The sequence below is a fragment of the Psammomys obesus genome, unplaced genomic scaffold (assembly GCF_907164565.1).
Source record: "Psammomys obesus unplaced genomic scaffold, mPsaObe1.curated_primary_1811, whole genome shotgun sequence".
In the NCBI taxonomy this organism is placed as follows: Eukaryota; Metazoa; Chordata; class Mammalia; order Rodentia; family Muridae; genus Psammomys; species Psammomys obesus.
Window position 1 is genome coordinate 6,429,680 of NW_026596147.1, and position 15,844 is coordinate 6,445,523.

The following is a 15,844-nucleotide window of genomic DNA, read 5'->3' on the forward strand; positions in this document are numbered from 1 at the left end:
TAAAAGAGCCAGTAGATGAGTTCATGTCAGAGACAGTCCCTGTTCCTATTATTCCTCTTGGACCCTGAGCTGCCATGGGCCACATCTGTGCAGGGGTTCTAGGTTATCTCCATGAATAGACCTTGTTTGGAGTATCAGTCTCAGAAAAGACTCCTGGGCCCAGATTTCTTGGTTCTGTTGGTCTCCTTGTAGAGCTCCTGTTCCCTCCAGGTCTTTCTGTCTCCCCCTTCTTTCATAAGATTCCCTGCACTATGCCCAAAGTTTGGCTATGAGTCTCAGCATATATTTTGATACCCTGCTGGGTAGAGTCTTTCAAAGGCCCTCTGTGATAAGCTCCTGACCTGTTCCCTGTTTTCTTCCTCTTCCCATGTCCATCTCATTTGCCTTTCTGAATGAAGATTGAGCATCTTACCAGGGACCTCCTTCTTGATTAGCTTCCTTGGGTGTACAGATTTTAGTATTATTATCCTATATTATATGTCTAATATCCACTTATAAGTGAGTATATGCCATTTCACACAGCTTTTTCCTCCACATTTGACCCATTGTTTTCCTCTTTGGGTTTTCTACAATGAACCAATTTACCAAATGTAAAATATATACAAAGGAACTGAATATAGTTTCATGCTGAATAAACTTAATAAGAAGTACACTGAGACATGAAAACTAATGAATCAGATTAATTTTGTACTAATCCTTCATGAAAATTCAAATTCCAGGTAACAAATGGGTTTTCGACACACATCTATAATAATACTAGGACTGGACAATACACCTTGTCATTGCCAAGTTATGTAAATGTTTTCTCAGGTGTTCAGGAAGCAGGTGTATTAAATCAGAAGAAACACGTGACTATGGCTTTAACAGTCAATTAGCAATCTGTGGGATTACTTTACAATCATAATTTGGTAATATAACATTGCCACTGAGGTACTTTAGAAGAAACATACTTTTAAAATGTCTGGGGTTTTCATAGAAAAAGTAGCAATAGCCACGGGCCTGGACTTAGGAACTCAGACTAATTCTTTCCATATGGATTTTCACAGGAGCTGGGTGAAAGGGAATCTGCCACAAGCAGCCATTATTCCCTCTTGGGCTTAGAATATGCCTGTGGTGCTATGTTAACAGGCCCCATTTTATTCATCAGCCAGGTTGGTTTTTCCATCACACGTTCCTCTCACAGTTTGTTCTTTCTCTAACCCCTCATAATCCAGTATTTGATTGGGATAGGGTACAGATGCCAATAGGGTTTAAATAATGAGAAAAATGTTGAGGGGTTAAAAACTGGGAAGAAAGTCGTTGAACACTAAGATACTTTGCCTCCTGGCTCTACATTTGTAGGTACTCTGACCCAGAACTCACTGAAGTGATGCAGGGTAGCCAGAGTCTATGTCTGTGTATGTGTACATAGATACATACAAACTGTATTCTAACCACAGCACCATCCTCCCAGCCCTATTCAGGTCACTGTCAATATATTGTTGGACTATTCTAATGCACTCTATATAATCTCTTTGTGTGCCTGATTCACCATGGCCTCCTTGGGGATCTTTATTTTCATAAAGAATCCATTTTACTTTTGATTTATGTAACCTAAGCCCATGTAATTTTCCTAGAATGGTACTGCTAAATGGAACAAATGGCTATCTTAGGGGGAAATGTACAACTGAAGCATTTGGAGGTATCTCCCAGTGATCTGTAAGGGTTGTAAAAGTAAATGACACTGGGAAAGTAAAATTCTGGAACAATACTTTATGTGACCGTGCAAAATAAAATCAAAATTCATTTAGAGTATCTGGCCGACTTCATGTGTGTGGGGTGGTGTATGTAGGTATAAGTCATACAAGCATGTATACCCACGTGCTTACCAGTGTGCTATGCACACTGGCCCATGTGGGCCCAAGGTTAACATTGGGATCTTCTACAGCTATTCCCCACTCTAATTTTTATGACTGGTTTCACTGAATCTAGATTTCCTCAGTGGGCAACACTGACTGGCGTCATTACCGACTTCAATCCCTAATGCTGGTGTTGAAGCCCTGAGAAAACACCAGACAGCCTTACCTACCTATTGCTGACTTCTTTCTTCAGTGCATCTTTAGGGATGTGTGCTTTGAGTAGCTCACACGGCAACAACCCAAAAAGAACAATCCCAGGATTCCTTCAACCCATGATCTTGTTTCAGAATTTTTTTTCCCAGGCATCAGGCAATTCAATACGATTCAAAAGCATGATGTATGCGGCTTTAAAAAAATCATTAGTGGCTTCCAGGATCTTTTTATTCTTTGGTGTTTGTAATTATTTCTCCTCATTCCTAAAAACTGATGTTGAATCTGTTGACCCCCCCCCCCACTGCAATGTCTAATTTGCCTTCTTAATACCGTGAGCCAATTCTCAAAGTCCATTAGCTCAGTTATAGTGGGAGGTGGCATTCTTATCCAGGGAACAACCTGCCCTTACTGTGATGAGTTTTGTACCCACCTACTTGGAAGCAGAGGAGTTGATGTCTCATATGGGGAACTGATTTAGCAGAAGTATTCAGAAAGGGAGTTGAGGTGTATTTTTTTGTTTTGTTTTGTTTTCAAAACTCGGGAAATGTAAAGGACAAAATGAACTGATTGGCATTTTCTTGTAAATATCTTAAAGCAGCATGTTGACATATTCAGTAATGCTAGATGTCAACCAGAATTGAGCCATTCAGCTGTAATTGAGAAGTAATTGAGGCATGAACTAATTTAGCAATTCTAAATACTTATCATGCCACAGACGGAGAGAAAAAGGGATCTCTTAGGGCATTTTAACCAGAAAGGGTGGCACAAGAGGGGCCATGTCATAAAGCAGACGTAGTGCAAGATGGAGTCTGCTGTGGAACCTTTCTGTGCAGCGCATGATCATCCTTGTGTTTTAAACACAACGCTAAACAATTAACACCCCACAGCATTTCCCCACTGTGTAGACTATCTGTGTACTTACCTCGACATAATACATAAAACTTAAACCACCAGTACATTACTTGAAGATAGCAGCATCAATTTGGGTGAATAAAACTCTTCTACGGGAAAAAATTTAGAGCCATGCCTCACTTTAAATTTCAGCTCCAGTTTAACTCTTTAGGTAAAATGGAGAAAAGATGTTGTTTCTGCCCTTCTGTGGTATGTATGACTGATGGTGATTAATAACAATAATAGTAATACTTAATAATAAATCCAAGCATAATTATGTCTGTGTTGATATACAGGTATAATCAAACCTTTCCCCAATTAAAAGAAAAGTTGTACTCTATTTTTCTATCATGTTGAAAACAAAGGTATTCTGTTTGCACACAGAACAATAACGAGGTATTAATAATGGAAAGATAGTCGGGTACAATTAATAAGATCTTGACATGGAAAGTCATGTCACTGCTGTAGTATTATCGCACAGCATAGTCCATTGCCACACACATACTGGAAACAAAAGTTAGTCCCATGTCTAAGTAAAACAAACTCATTCCCATGCATATCCTGAATTGCAATAATGTTGCTTTTTGTCTATCAACTTTGTAAAGAATTGATTTAAGTAAATGTGGCCCCGCACAACATATGAAGGCTTATTTTGACCCGTTAATATACAAGGCTCTTTGTTCTGTTGACTGCCTTCTTTGGGTAAATGGTTTATATTTTATGGTCCATTGTCATAGCCTTGGCCCTAGTTCAATTCCAATTTAAGAAAATACTTGAAGCGCTGTCTTCTTCCAGTAGCATGCAAACACTCCAGGAATTTGATGTCTTCCAGAATATTCTGTGCTTGTTATGCAAGTGCAATCAAAGACACTTTTTCAGAACAGAACAAAAGAGGTTGAATTCTCTGTAGCTTAAATTGCTTAAAGAGTTCTCAGTGGTAGAATCGTTAATGGCTTTTGAGCAAACAAGGACACTGAATCATGCATTTTTATTAGTCACCCAAGAAGCCTTCGGTTTCAGGTTGTTCTCCAGCTTGCAAACACCAAGGCTCGTCTTTAAGAAACTCCAATGTGTGTTGCCCGATTAGGAAGTTAGTCATTTAATGTTTTGACAATTAAAACAATATAAAGTTAAAAACTAACAAATTACCTTTAGAAGTAACAGGATACATCACTTTAAAAATGAACGGCCTAAGGATTTGTGGCGCCTTCCTTTGTTCCGCCTAATCCCCCTCTGCTGTCTGAGAGTTCGGCAATTTGCAAATATCTACATTGGATTATAATAATACGTGTTGGTATTAATTCCCTACTCAGTGAAAAGACACATTTTAGACACTGGCAGCTTTTGTGTTCTGAGAATTAGCTATCCTTCCGCGGTGTTCTCTTCTCTTCATTAGTGAACAGTATTCTGATGTGAACACTGCCTCCCTCATTCCCCATTAAAACCAAAGTCAGTCTGGCATAACACATTGCCTTTTTCCAGGAGGAACGGTGAGGTCGAGTTTGGGAAATATCCTTACAGGCCCCGTGCTCTGCGGATTGTTTACCCCTTCTTGTTTTAGAAGTTGCCTCAGCCATGGTCACAGACATCCCTTGAGGCAACTTTTCCATTTATTTTGTCCATGTAAGGGGAACATATTGAGAGTTTTGCTCCTGAGAGATTAAAATAAATACATCGGGAGGAACATTCTCGAAGCTCCCGCACAGACCACTCACTGCCTTCTCCCTTGGGTCCATCGGCATCCTTACCCCACAGGCAATGAGGCTGCCCAATCCAGAGTTTAGAAAGATGCCGGGGTCTAGAAAAAATGCTAAAGAGACCAGAAAAGTGCTGCTTTACTTGTATACACTTAAAGTTAAAAGGTAACATGTGTTATGATAAGGTTTCTCTCAATGGCTTCTTAAAAGTATATTGGCCTGTGAAAATTAGTCCACGTGTGTAAGGTAATTTATTCAAGATACCAGCTTTTTTTCCCCTTGAAATTCTGGAAAAGATATTTAACAATGAATTGTCCTTGTAGAGTTAAAGAACAGAGATGGATAGTTGTAAAAACAAACACTCAAAAAAGCAAAAGAACAACAACAAAAAAAACTCCTTCTTTTGAGTCTTTTGTGTACTGAGTTTGGATCACAAGTTCTCATATGTGTTAGGCATGGAAACTCAATTTCTAAAATGGAAATTTAGGCTGTATATATAACTCACTAGGTAGAACACATGCTTGGTTTGCATGAGACCGGTTATAGTCCATAGCAAAGAAAGAAAACAAAGACAGAAAAAGGAGGGGAAAAAAAAGAGGTGTCTATTTTCAAACATTAGTGATCGCCCTAAATGAAAATCGAACTTTATTATCATAAGACAGAAATGTTTGAACCCCAAGTTGAATGGAGTTATAAATTCTGCCATCCTTATTGTACTTTGGTTTAGGCAAAATTAATGATAAAGTATTATTTTATAGGTCAGGGTCTCAATTGGGGATCAAATGGAGCCTTTCACAGGGGTTGCCTTGGGCCCTCAGAAAACAGATATATTTACATTACAATTCATAACAGTTATGAAGCAGCAACAAAAATAATTTGATGGTTGAGGTCGCCACAACATGGGAAACTGTATTAAAGGGTCACAACATTAGGAAAGTTGAAAGCCATTGTTACGGACACACTGAAACCAAAGTACTTTCACAGCATTTTGTCCCATGTGCTAGTGAAGAAACCCTTATCACTTTATTTTTTTTTTCCTTATAGGAAAACTGAAGACTTTAATAACAAATCCTTCAAGGTGAAAATGAATACAGGTATGTTGCCTCTGTTAGCTTTTAAAAAAAAAAACTCTTTAATTTTGCTCTTTTAAAGTCACCTTGGTCCTACATTAACATAGTGCTGTATTGATCATGAATGTAATGCTGAATTTCTGGGCATGTGGAGAGTTACATTGCTCTATCATTACGTCCGAATACTGTAGCCTAAAGTAGGATTCGTTTTTGTTATCTGCCATTACTTATCTTTTGTTATATATTTTCTTCTTCTGAATGTATGTATGTGTGTGTGTGTGTTTTCAAATAGGGGCTATGTGTCGTGTGTGTGTGTGTGTATGTGTGTGTAGACCAAAGTTTAAATTTCAGTATCATTCCTTGTTTTTTAACCTTCCCTGTTTATTGAAGCAGGTTCTTTCATTTGGCCTGGAATTCTGCGGTCAGGCTAGGCTAGCTGCCCCATGAGTCCTGTCTCTGGATCTCCAGGATTGCAATTATAAACACATTCTATTGTACCCAGCTTTTCAAATATAGGTCCTGAGGAGCAAGTGGGAGCTTTCACATGTGTATGAAAGCCCTTTGCCAACTAAGCCATGATGTCAGCCCTCTCTGGTTGTATTTTTTTTGACTAATTTTTAAAGTTGTTTGAAATTGTATTTACATGTCTGAATCTCTTGCTTAAAATACATTAGGCTCAAAGGCAAGTTGCTCTGGTGAAAAGTAGTTAAACTTTTCCATTTTACAAACTGTTTATGTTGACAAAGTGAACAGACAGAATGCCAAAACCTCACCCAAAATGAGCTCAATTCTTCTTCATCACAATATGCATAAAGCCATAGCATGTTCTTTTTAAACTTGCACAAAGTATCCCTAAATATTTTAACACAAATGCCTCTGAACCACGTTATATACATTTTAGTTGCAAAATGGTTTATAAACACATGCTTTATACATATATATATATACATACATATATATACATATGTATGTATGTATGTATGTATATATATGTGTATATATGAAAACATCATTGTTTTTCTACAGCGGACCTATAAATTTATCTTCGCCCTCATTGCCTCAAAAGTATCAAACATGGTATACTCACATGCAGTGATTAAAGACAATAACTCTCTCAATGAAATCCTGTGACTGTGACATGGCTGATGGCGGCAAAATTGGTTTAGCCAGCCACTCCATAACAGAGCAGAAAGGAATCCTAGAACATTCTTGCTCATCAAGCTCCTTGTATCAAAGTGTCTAAAAGAAGGATTAACCACTGGCTGGTAAGAACCAGTATTTAATCCCTAGATCAAATGTGGAGACACATGCCAGGTCCACCTCCCTAAGGCATCCTCTTAGCTGAAGCCTGCTCAGACTGCCTCAGAGAACACTGCGTTGGCTGGCTCCTGAGGGTGGAGCCTACGTGTAGATAGATGTTTAGAGCAAAGGACAAGACCAGGGTGCTGGACAGAGAAGTGGTGACCTTCACAGAAAACCAAGTACAGGCAGTTTTGCAGTTGCAGGTGGGTTTGCTTTTTTTTTTTTCAGTCTCTGCCTAATGATGGCTCTTATTTCATTTGGCATGTGCAATGTAAAATGGACTCTAAGTATCCATGTTGCATGACTCTAAGTCACTCCAAAAGGCTGCCCACACGAAAAAGTGGGGCTCATACACTGTTCAGAGGTATCTCCTTTGGAGATTTAAGTTCCACAGAGCTTACCAAAATAGGATTGTCCTATTTACCATGAACTTATTATGATAGATATATAATTATAGTGAACATTCTGTGCTGTATACAGCATATTCAACCATTGGTCTTCCCATCCCTATAATTGCATCCTAATAATGAAGTGGGAACAGAGAATTGGAAAACTGTTTAACTCTCGGGTATCTCAACCAAGTTGCTGCTTGAGAGCATGAATAGAAAACTCCATAACAACCTTTCACTTGTAAGGAGTGATCTTGACTCTAGATCGGCACAAGTATGCATGAAATCCAGTTCCCTACATAGATAAATTTACCTATGGTAAGCTAAAACCCTTTGTTTGAAATTCCAAAGTAATGTTACAATGTTGCTATAAAAACATGCTACTTAAAAAATATAGATGACAAATATTTATATGACATTACGGTAGAAGATAGATAGGCACATCTCAATTTAGGAAACTGAAATCATTGTCACTGTATTAACAAAATTAATCTGAGCCAATTTTATTTATTAGGTACTCAGGAATCAATCTTTCCTTTTCTCTCTGCCCATTGTTAATGATACATAATATTTCTTAAAACTCTACATGCCAGGTCCAGGACAGTAGCTCAGATGACTAAAGTTCTTGTTGCTTGGTCATGGGCACCTGAGTTCTAACCCCAAGCACCCAGGTACAATGCTGTGTATAGAAGAGAGCACCCTCAGTGCCAGTCCTAGGAGTCAGAAGGCTCCTGGGAGTTCCCTGGCTAGGCTAGCCAATCCTTGTCATTGTGTTCCAAGCATAGTGAAAGATCCTGTCTATATATATATATGAATTAGGGAGAAATGAAGATACTCTTAACATTGACCTCTGACCTCCAGATGCATACACATAGTTGTGTTCACCCACATGGACAGTTCACACATACACATATACATGTCACATACAGGTAAGCAAAAGCCTATTTGCCAGTCACTACAGTCTAAACTTTCGTTTATATATAATCTTTGCTCGTAAGCAAATACATAACAAACTATCCGAGGAGAGTGAGTTTCATTTGAGCATGTCTAAGCTATGTCCTATCTCCACTCATAGCAACTGTGACTCATTACTCTTTAATGCATGAGAATTCACTATCATTAAAAGAGGGAGTGATAATTCAGTAATCCATAGGCTTACGTGTTTTCTAGCAGTGGAAACAGGACTCCTTAAAGCTCAATGGGAGACTGTAGTTCATGAATATAGTTCACTGTGAGGGTGAAACCAGCACTAGGCTCTTGAGGATGAGACAGAGACAGAGACAGCATTCTCTGTAAAGAATAAGGAAAGTCAGAGACAGCATTCTCATCTTGAGTCCTTAAAAACATTTTCAAACAATAACACAAATTACCAACATATAAATAGAAAGAGAATGTTAATTTATAATGGCTTGTCTGTCATACCAATTTCAAAAAAAAAAAAACCTGTTTTTAAAAATAAGCCCTTTAATAAGTGTTAGCACAAAGTCTCCCATTTACTTAAGCCTAAAGATATCCATACTTCTTTGTCTAATGGTGACAATGTCTGAGTATTTTTTTTTCATGTTGTGTCTAAGCCCAAATCAAGTATCTAATAATTCTATTTAGTATGCAGTTTGGTGCAAACAATATAATGAGTATTTATGTCCTGACAATGGAAAAGTCATCTGACAAAATAATACGTGTGAATTGAAAGAAAATAGTAATTTACTTCCACTGTAACCCAAATTACTTAATAGTGGTATATATGTGCCTTTCATGCGCTGGGAGACTTCTCAGGCCATGAAATGAAATTGTACATAACCACTCTTGTTCACTGATCCAAAATGACTTTCATAGAGAGTTTGCTTTCCAACATAGCAACCACCCGCAATCCGGCTTTTAGAAATACAGTGTAATCAAAATCAGTATAATAACCTATAATGTCAAAACTGAATGCTTCATTCTAATATTCCTTCCAATGCCCTGATATTTTCTCAGTTTTTTTCAACACTCCTCAACAGTCCTGTAGCTTGGCAGAGGTGGTGCAGGGCATCTCAGCACGCGGCTTGAACATGCTGTACTTTAGTCACGCCCCTGGCCCTTCTCATTCTGGGATGCAATATTTTCACCTCTGTTCATTTTCAAATTCTAACAGCTACAAGAACATGAAAGTAAAGTCCTTCTAAGCGTGACATCACTGTAAACATCCTTGACTGCCCAGCCCTTGTAGACCAGCCAGCAGTGACGGGATCTTCGGTTACATTTCATGGCTTTGTACATTTTCCCACACACCTCGTCTCTCACGGGATTTTAGCAAATTGAAAATAGCTACTGGTGTTCTGTTGAAGGTTGTAATTTTCTACCATTGATGTCTTTCTCTTTTAGCTCCTAGCTGTAGGGTTTTATTCATTTAGTTTATTTTCATTTCACGTTTCAATGCAGGTTTCCTGTTTGGTGGTTTCTGAATTAAAAAAATCTAATCTTAAATTAGATTATATATTAGAAAAGTTATACCAATTTTGTAGTTCATTGGCCTCACTCTTTATGACTTTTACCAATAATTAACTCACGATTTAAGCTATATTTATTAAATCTCTGTTCTTTTATGTTTGCTTAATAGACTGGATATTTACCCTATAAAGTAAAGAATAAGGAAAGTATGTGACAAGTTGCTTTCCTTGTGCTACTCACAATTATATTCTTATATTGTTGGTTATGCAATTGATTTTGTGTATGTTCACTTTCGAAAAGAGAACTGAGGTTGTTTTGATTTGATGAGCAGGGCAAAGATGGAAAACTATTTATTGCACATGCTATATTACCAAAGAATGTGGGCGCAGAATCAGAGTCTATTCAGAAATAGAACTCTAACCTTTCAATCTTGCAGTCCTGTCTTCCAAATTTAGAAGTCTCAACTTCTCATAGCATAGAAAACGTCTGATGCATTTGAACATATTTCACTTCACATTTTAATTTTCTTAGTATATATATAGATAGGTAGATAGATTACATCAGACACATAATTAAAAAAATAAGAGCAATTTGTTTTTAATAATATGCTCATTTCAATAATGTGTATGTCAGTGTTGGTCTTGATTTCAACTAGAATAGCTATTTCATAACTGTGAGAAGACATGAAATTGCATAACACTATATGTTTCTCTACGACCTGTATACACAGGTCATATATGAAGTATATGTCAATTGAAAAATTGAAAATTCAATTATCCAATCAAGACAACTCATCCCTGATTATGGTTAGGAATCACAAGTAAAAATAAAGTAAATTTAAATTATTTGCATAAATGCATGTTATAACATGGCACTATAGGATGAAATGCAGTTAACCCATAACTCCAAAAGCTAGCTGTGCTGTTTCTAGACTTAGTGCGCATTCAATACAAGTCATGTAAACAAATGCTGAGCTCTATATCTGGAATTTTATTAAATAACCAATGTTGAACATTAAATGTAAAACCTTTTATTCCATTTTAAAGCATGATTTCATTTAAAACTGTTCCATTCTAAAGCATTTAGAGATAGCAACTAAAGTCTATCTCTGAGCACAACCCTTGTGTGTGTGTTGTTGTTGTTGTTGTTTCACTTTTGTGTCAGTGTCTCTCCTAGTTTCGGGGTGGGAGTAAAACTTGCAGGTGTATCCCACGATTACTAATGCTCAGCTGTTCGTCTTTCTTGTGAATGTCTGACACATCTCACTTAAAATGCATGACCTCGCATGTGCTGTCTCTGTGGCCTTGGCCTCTGCTATATCATTTTTTTGCTTCCAGATAGCGGTGGGTGTGCTCGCAAACGTGCCGCCATGTCTGTCACGTTAACATCTGTGAAGAGAGTTCAAAGTTCTCCAAACCTATTGGCTGCAGGTATAACCTCACTAACGCACAGTGCCATACTTGAATGGTGTCACCTTACTTCTTTCCAGAATCGTCACGTTGGGGTGTGTACAAAGGCTCTAAATGCCTTTCAAGTCCCCCACAGGGTCTTATTTTTTTTTCTAATCCCGAGAATAGCTTCTATCCTTTCTAGTTTTGTTCTAAAAATAAAAAGCCAAAGGAAACTGATACCTTGTTTAAAACAACAAACATTTAAAAATATAATTAAAAACATCAGTCACTTGCCAAAAATATGTTAACTGCAAACGTTAATAACTATTTACGTTTTTGTTGTCTTATCAGTTAAGGTAATGTGATACTTTATTAAGATATCATCGGTTCCTTTGAGAATTTAGGGTTAGAAAAAGAGACTTGATTGAAGTGGATCTTTATTAACTTGGCTCGTCTCCAAAGATTGCAAACATAAAACAGACCTTCCCGTATCTGTCTCATACATACTTTATAACATATCAAAATCTCGATCAATTTAGATTAACATGAACCCACCGATAAAAATGTACTCCAGAAAGCAACTGGGGATGTGATATTTCAGTATCCTCTGAGGTGGTTCTCTTTTTATTAAGTGACTTACCTTTACTTAAGGCACAAACTTTATCTGGAGAGAGTCCGCAACTTTGGAAGATCAACTGGAGGTTAGGCTGTCCCTGGACCCTTACAGGAGTATCCAAAGCCCCTTGGTAACTAGTTAGCTAATTGGTTGATGTGGAAGCCTAGGGTTTCCTTGGTTTTTATTTATAAGAGTAGTTATAAATATAACAGGAGGAAGAAAGGGATGGAGTCTCTAAATAACTCAAATTCTCACTCAGTGGTTCAGTCTTCTATAAACACATGTAAAGTGGTCAGTTGGTACTAAGGATGGCCCTACTCAACTTTATTAAAGGAAAAAAAAAACTTTTAAAGGTGCCATGCACCTTATTCTCCAACTCACAAATGGATTTCAAAGTCCAAGTTTAAATGTCAAGTTGGGAATCTCATATTTCTTTACAAAGAACAAATTGCAATGCATGTAATATAATCTTATTTGGGTTTAAAAATCACTCTGTATGTGTCTCTTCATGCACGTATGAATAGAAAAAGGTACTACAAAAGCTATACAGACTTACTTATCTAGATGCATTAGATACATGACAGTGATGGGAAGAGCAAGTAACAGTCAGGTACATCGTATAATTGGAAAAGCCTGAACCACGAATTTCCTTGACATTTCAACCAAGTGAAACCTCTGATGTTATCACCAATACACACTGCAGAGTGTGTATCACCACTACGCACTCCCCACATTGGCAATTCCTATTTGTTATTGCTTATAAAAAAGCAACCCACAAAGGATGGCACTGGCTTGAACTACAGGTCACATTTGAGAGAGTAAAAACTGTCCTACAAGCAAATTCCACACCATCCAAGTCGTTGGGAAAAGACTAAATGTTTCACAGTCAAAATAGAAAAATAAGCTGAACCAGTCCTGATGGCATTGGCCGATGACCCCAGCTACTTAGAGTTCAAGACTACCTGGACCATCCAGCAAGTTTAAGGCAAAACGGGCACGCTGTCTCTAAATAATCGAATCAGAGTTAGAGATGAGATGTAGCTCGGTGGTAAAATGCTTAGCTCACATGTACTAGGCTTTCGGTTCAATTCCTTGTACCCAAGGGAAAGGGACAGGAAGGAAGGTTGGTTGATGAAATAAAATTCAGCAATGTGATCAATAACTATCTATTGCCTTCATTTTGTCCCTAGAAATAAGATCTTTAGCAGTTCCTTAAATTTTGGATTTAACTTTAAAAGAATATTTCTCTTGCATATATTGACACATAAAATCTTCAAAGAAATTTTAAGTACATTTTAAAGGAAAAAATTAATAATAATCAGGATCCTTTATGCCCAGGATCATTGTGTAGCAGCCTTTACAAGAAATTATGTGGAAGGAAATGTATTTTTCAACATCACCAGAGAATTGAATATTTATTGAGATATATGCTAAACTCATCAACTCAAGTGTCATCTTGACATTTCCTTTGTGGGATGGTCCATAGAGTTTACCATGCTCAGTAACCCATGGGTGAGTGTAGGTAAACTGTCCTCTGCTTCTCCCCCTTGATGTTTCTCGGGGTCTGTAACCCCATAATGTGGTCACTACTGTGAATAAACAGAGCTGGCCATCTAGAAACTCTCAGAGGATCGGTCTTCCAAGTGTTTTCAAATGAATTCAACACACCCTTTCTTCCCAACCTCATCGACATCCCTGGCACCACCACAAACATGGCCCCTATTGCTCCTCCCCCAGCACGCATTTCATGTCTTTCTTTTCAAGCGTAGCCTTATCAAACCAAGTGTAAAGTAACATTCCTGTTCTCGAGGCAAACAGCTACAATACAGCATGTTTTGATGCTGCCTCCCTATCCACTGCCCTTTCTCACATCTCCAGATTTGTTCTTTTTGTCTGCAGGGGGTAGCACCACAGTTTTCAGGTCATCTATTTCCTTCAGTGCCCCCCAAACGTAATTCTGAAGGTGGTGTGCACTAAACAACATTGGTTTTCTCTGTAGAGATGCCATTGTCTCTTTAACTCCAGGCCCCATTAAACTCTAGGTATAGAACCAAGAAAATATGTCATGAGTATTTCCACAAATACTGGATTTTTACTGGATTACTCGATTGTACTTATCTTTTACTCCAGCTGATGATCATATGTTCTGAATGAGAATTTGTTCCTTTCTATAACTCACCTGGGCTGGAGTTGTTCCAGGCAACTCTGGGCTAAGTCACATTTTTTTTTTTCTTCCCTTAATTGGGAAAAAAAAGAGAAAGAGAAATCCATCTTAAATATTTTATCTTAAAAAATTAAAAACAAACTTTTTTTCTCAACCCACTGGTCATCAAACCAAACATATATGCATAAATTCTAAAATGATATTCCCAAGGCATTTGGGAGGAAAACAAAGAGTCACTGGCTAGTAACAACTTATTAATGGTCCCAGGGACGTGTAAAAGGAGTGCAGGAACTGGACAGCAGTGAAACTAAAGGACCCCTATGATGCTTTCCATGATCAAGAAACCAATGGACCCAAACAGTACAAACTGATTCCCTCAGATGGCCGTATAAGAGGTTCTTAAATATAAAGTTCTGAGACAATTGGCCACTAGTTTGTGGTTTAAAAAAATTGGTTTTGTACCAAAAGCAACTTACTTACTATGATTTATTTTCCACAGCTTATGAGCCAAAAGACAATGGAATAATATACTGTAACAACTTCCATGTTTGCATAAACAAAGACTTTGAAGGGACAATAAAAAAATTTTAATTCCAGAGAACAATATGAAAATATTACCTGGTGTAAAAGATACATCTGTCTTTGTAAAAGTGAGGGGGAAAAAAGCAGCTACTGAAACATTAGTCACTACCTAGTGTAGCAGTTAAATACAGTCAGTTACAGGTGAGCTTCGGCCAGCTACAGATCTGGTGGCTTACTTTAATGTTCTAAAAAGCACTCATTGTTTGCAAACCAGATTCTTTTCAATCCCTTAATTCTATGTTCAGAATTCCTATATCCATCTTGGGCCATGATACGCTTAAAATTACATGGTTGCAATATTATTACGGCTGAAAATTAGTGTTTGATACGTGCTCCAGTTATAGACTGCAGATAGCTAACAAAGGATAAGCCCGTTGAGATTAACACCGGGCCCAGACCTCTCATTACTACACGGAAGGTGCTTTAGGACTGAGCTAACATCGGCAAACACAATGCATGCGGTTTGCTGCCGAGTCTCTCTCCAGGAGTGTTGGGTCTGTTTCACGCTGGCATTAATTTCCATATTGCTTTTCTTTCAGGACGTGATTCTCAGTCTCCGGACTCAGGTACAGAAAAACATATTGTGAATAGCGGTTGTGCTTGCTCCAAGGACTTTTTTTCCTTTTACATATCCATAGCCACATTGTTGAATTCGTGTTAAATTTAAATCTCATACGTTGTTACGCACATTAAATCACAGTTGTGTCAAGACCACTTTGATTTTAGAAAAAAAAAATCAATTTTCTAGCACACCAAAAAAAAAAAAAAAATTTTCAAGTGAACGTAGATGTTTCTGTGTCCGATTTGTTTTCCCTTAATAAAAGCTTGGAGATCTTACAATGCTCGAAATCCAGAGGCACTGAACGGAGATGCCACGTATTCCTCTCTTGCAGCAAAAGGCTTTAGAAGCGTTCGACCAAACCTGCAAGACAAAAGATCAGCAACCCAGGTAAGGCAGCCCAGTGCTTGCTGTGTGTCTGGTTCCCAGGCCTCTGTTTTCTCATCCTCCCCGGGACCTCATTCCTATCGTCCTAGATTTTAAATGTTTCTGCCTTTTCTATTTGCTCTGCCTGTCGTGCTGACATGTACAACACAGGGCATGAGTTTTAAGGTCAAAACAGGTAGATTTTTGTTATTGTTGTTGTTGTTTTAGTCTCTACTCTCTGGTGAAGCTTCTAAAAATAGGCCAGCTTCCAGCGTAATGTTTGAGATTCTTGAAGCTCGGGCAGCTGATGGTTTAGATTTCGGGGCTGGAGAGTTT

General features: G+C 37.9%; 1 protein-coding gene across 8 annotated transcripts in view; it reads left to right on the forward strand.

Moving 5' to 3' along the window:
- Nucleotides 1–15,844, forward strand: part of Sorbs2 (sorbin and SH3 domain containing 2) — a 197,031-nt gene that overhangs the window by 101,773 nt on the left and 79,414 nt on the right. For 5 of the 8 annotated variants that reach the window (XM_055593643.1, XM_055593637.1, XM_055593639.1 and 2 more), the window contains exons 3-6: nt 5,684–5,733; nt 11,168–11,260; nt 15,123–15,149; nt 15,408–15,532. In XM_055593643.1, coding sequence (XP_055449618.1) covers nt 5,724–5,733; nt 11,168–11,260; nt 15,123–15,149; nt 15,408–15,532 — 255 coding nt within the window. In that variant the 5' untranslated portion in view covers nt 5,684–5,723. The remainder of the gene's footprint in view (nt 1–5,683; nt 5,734–11,167; nt 11,261–15,122; nt 15,150–15,407; nt 15,533–15,844) is intronic. The other 3 variants (XM_055593636.1, XM_055593642.1, XM_055593638.1) reach the window with 2 other exon arrangements.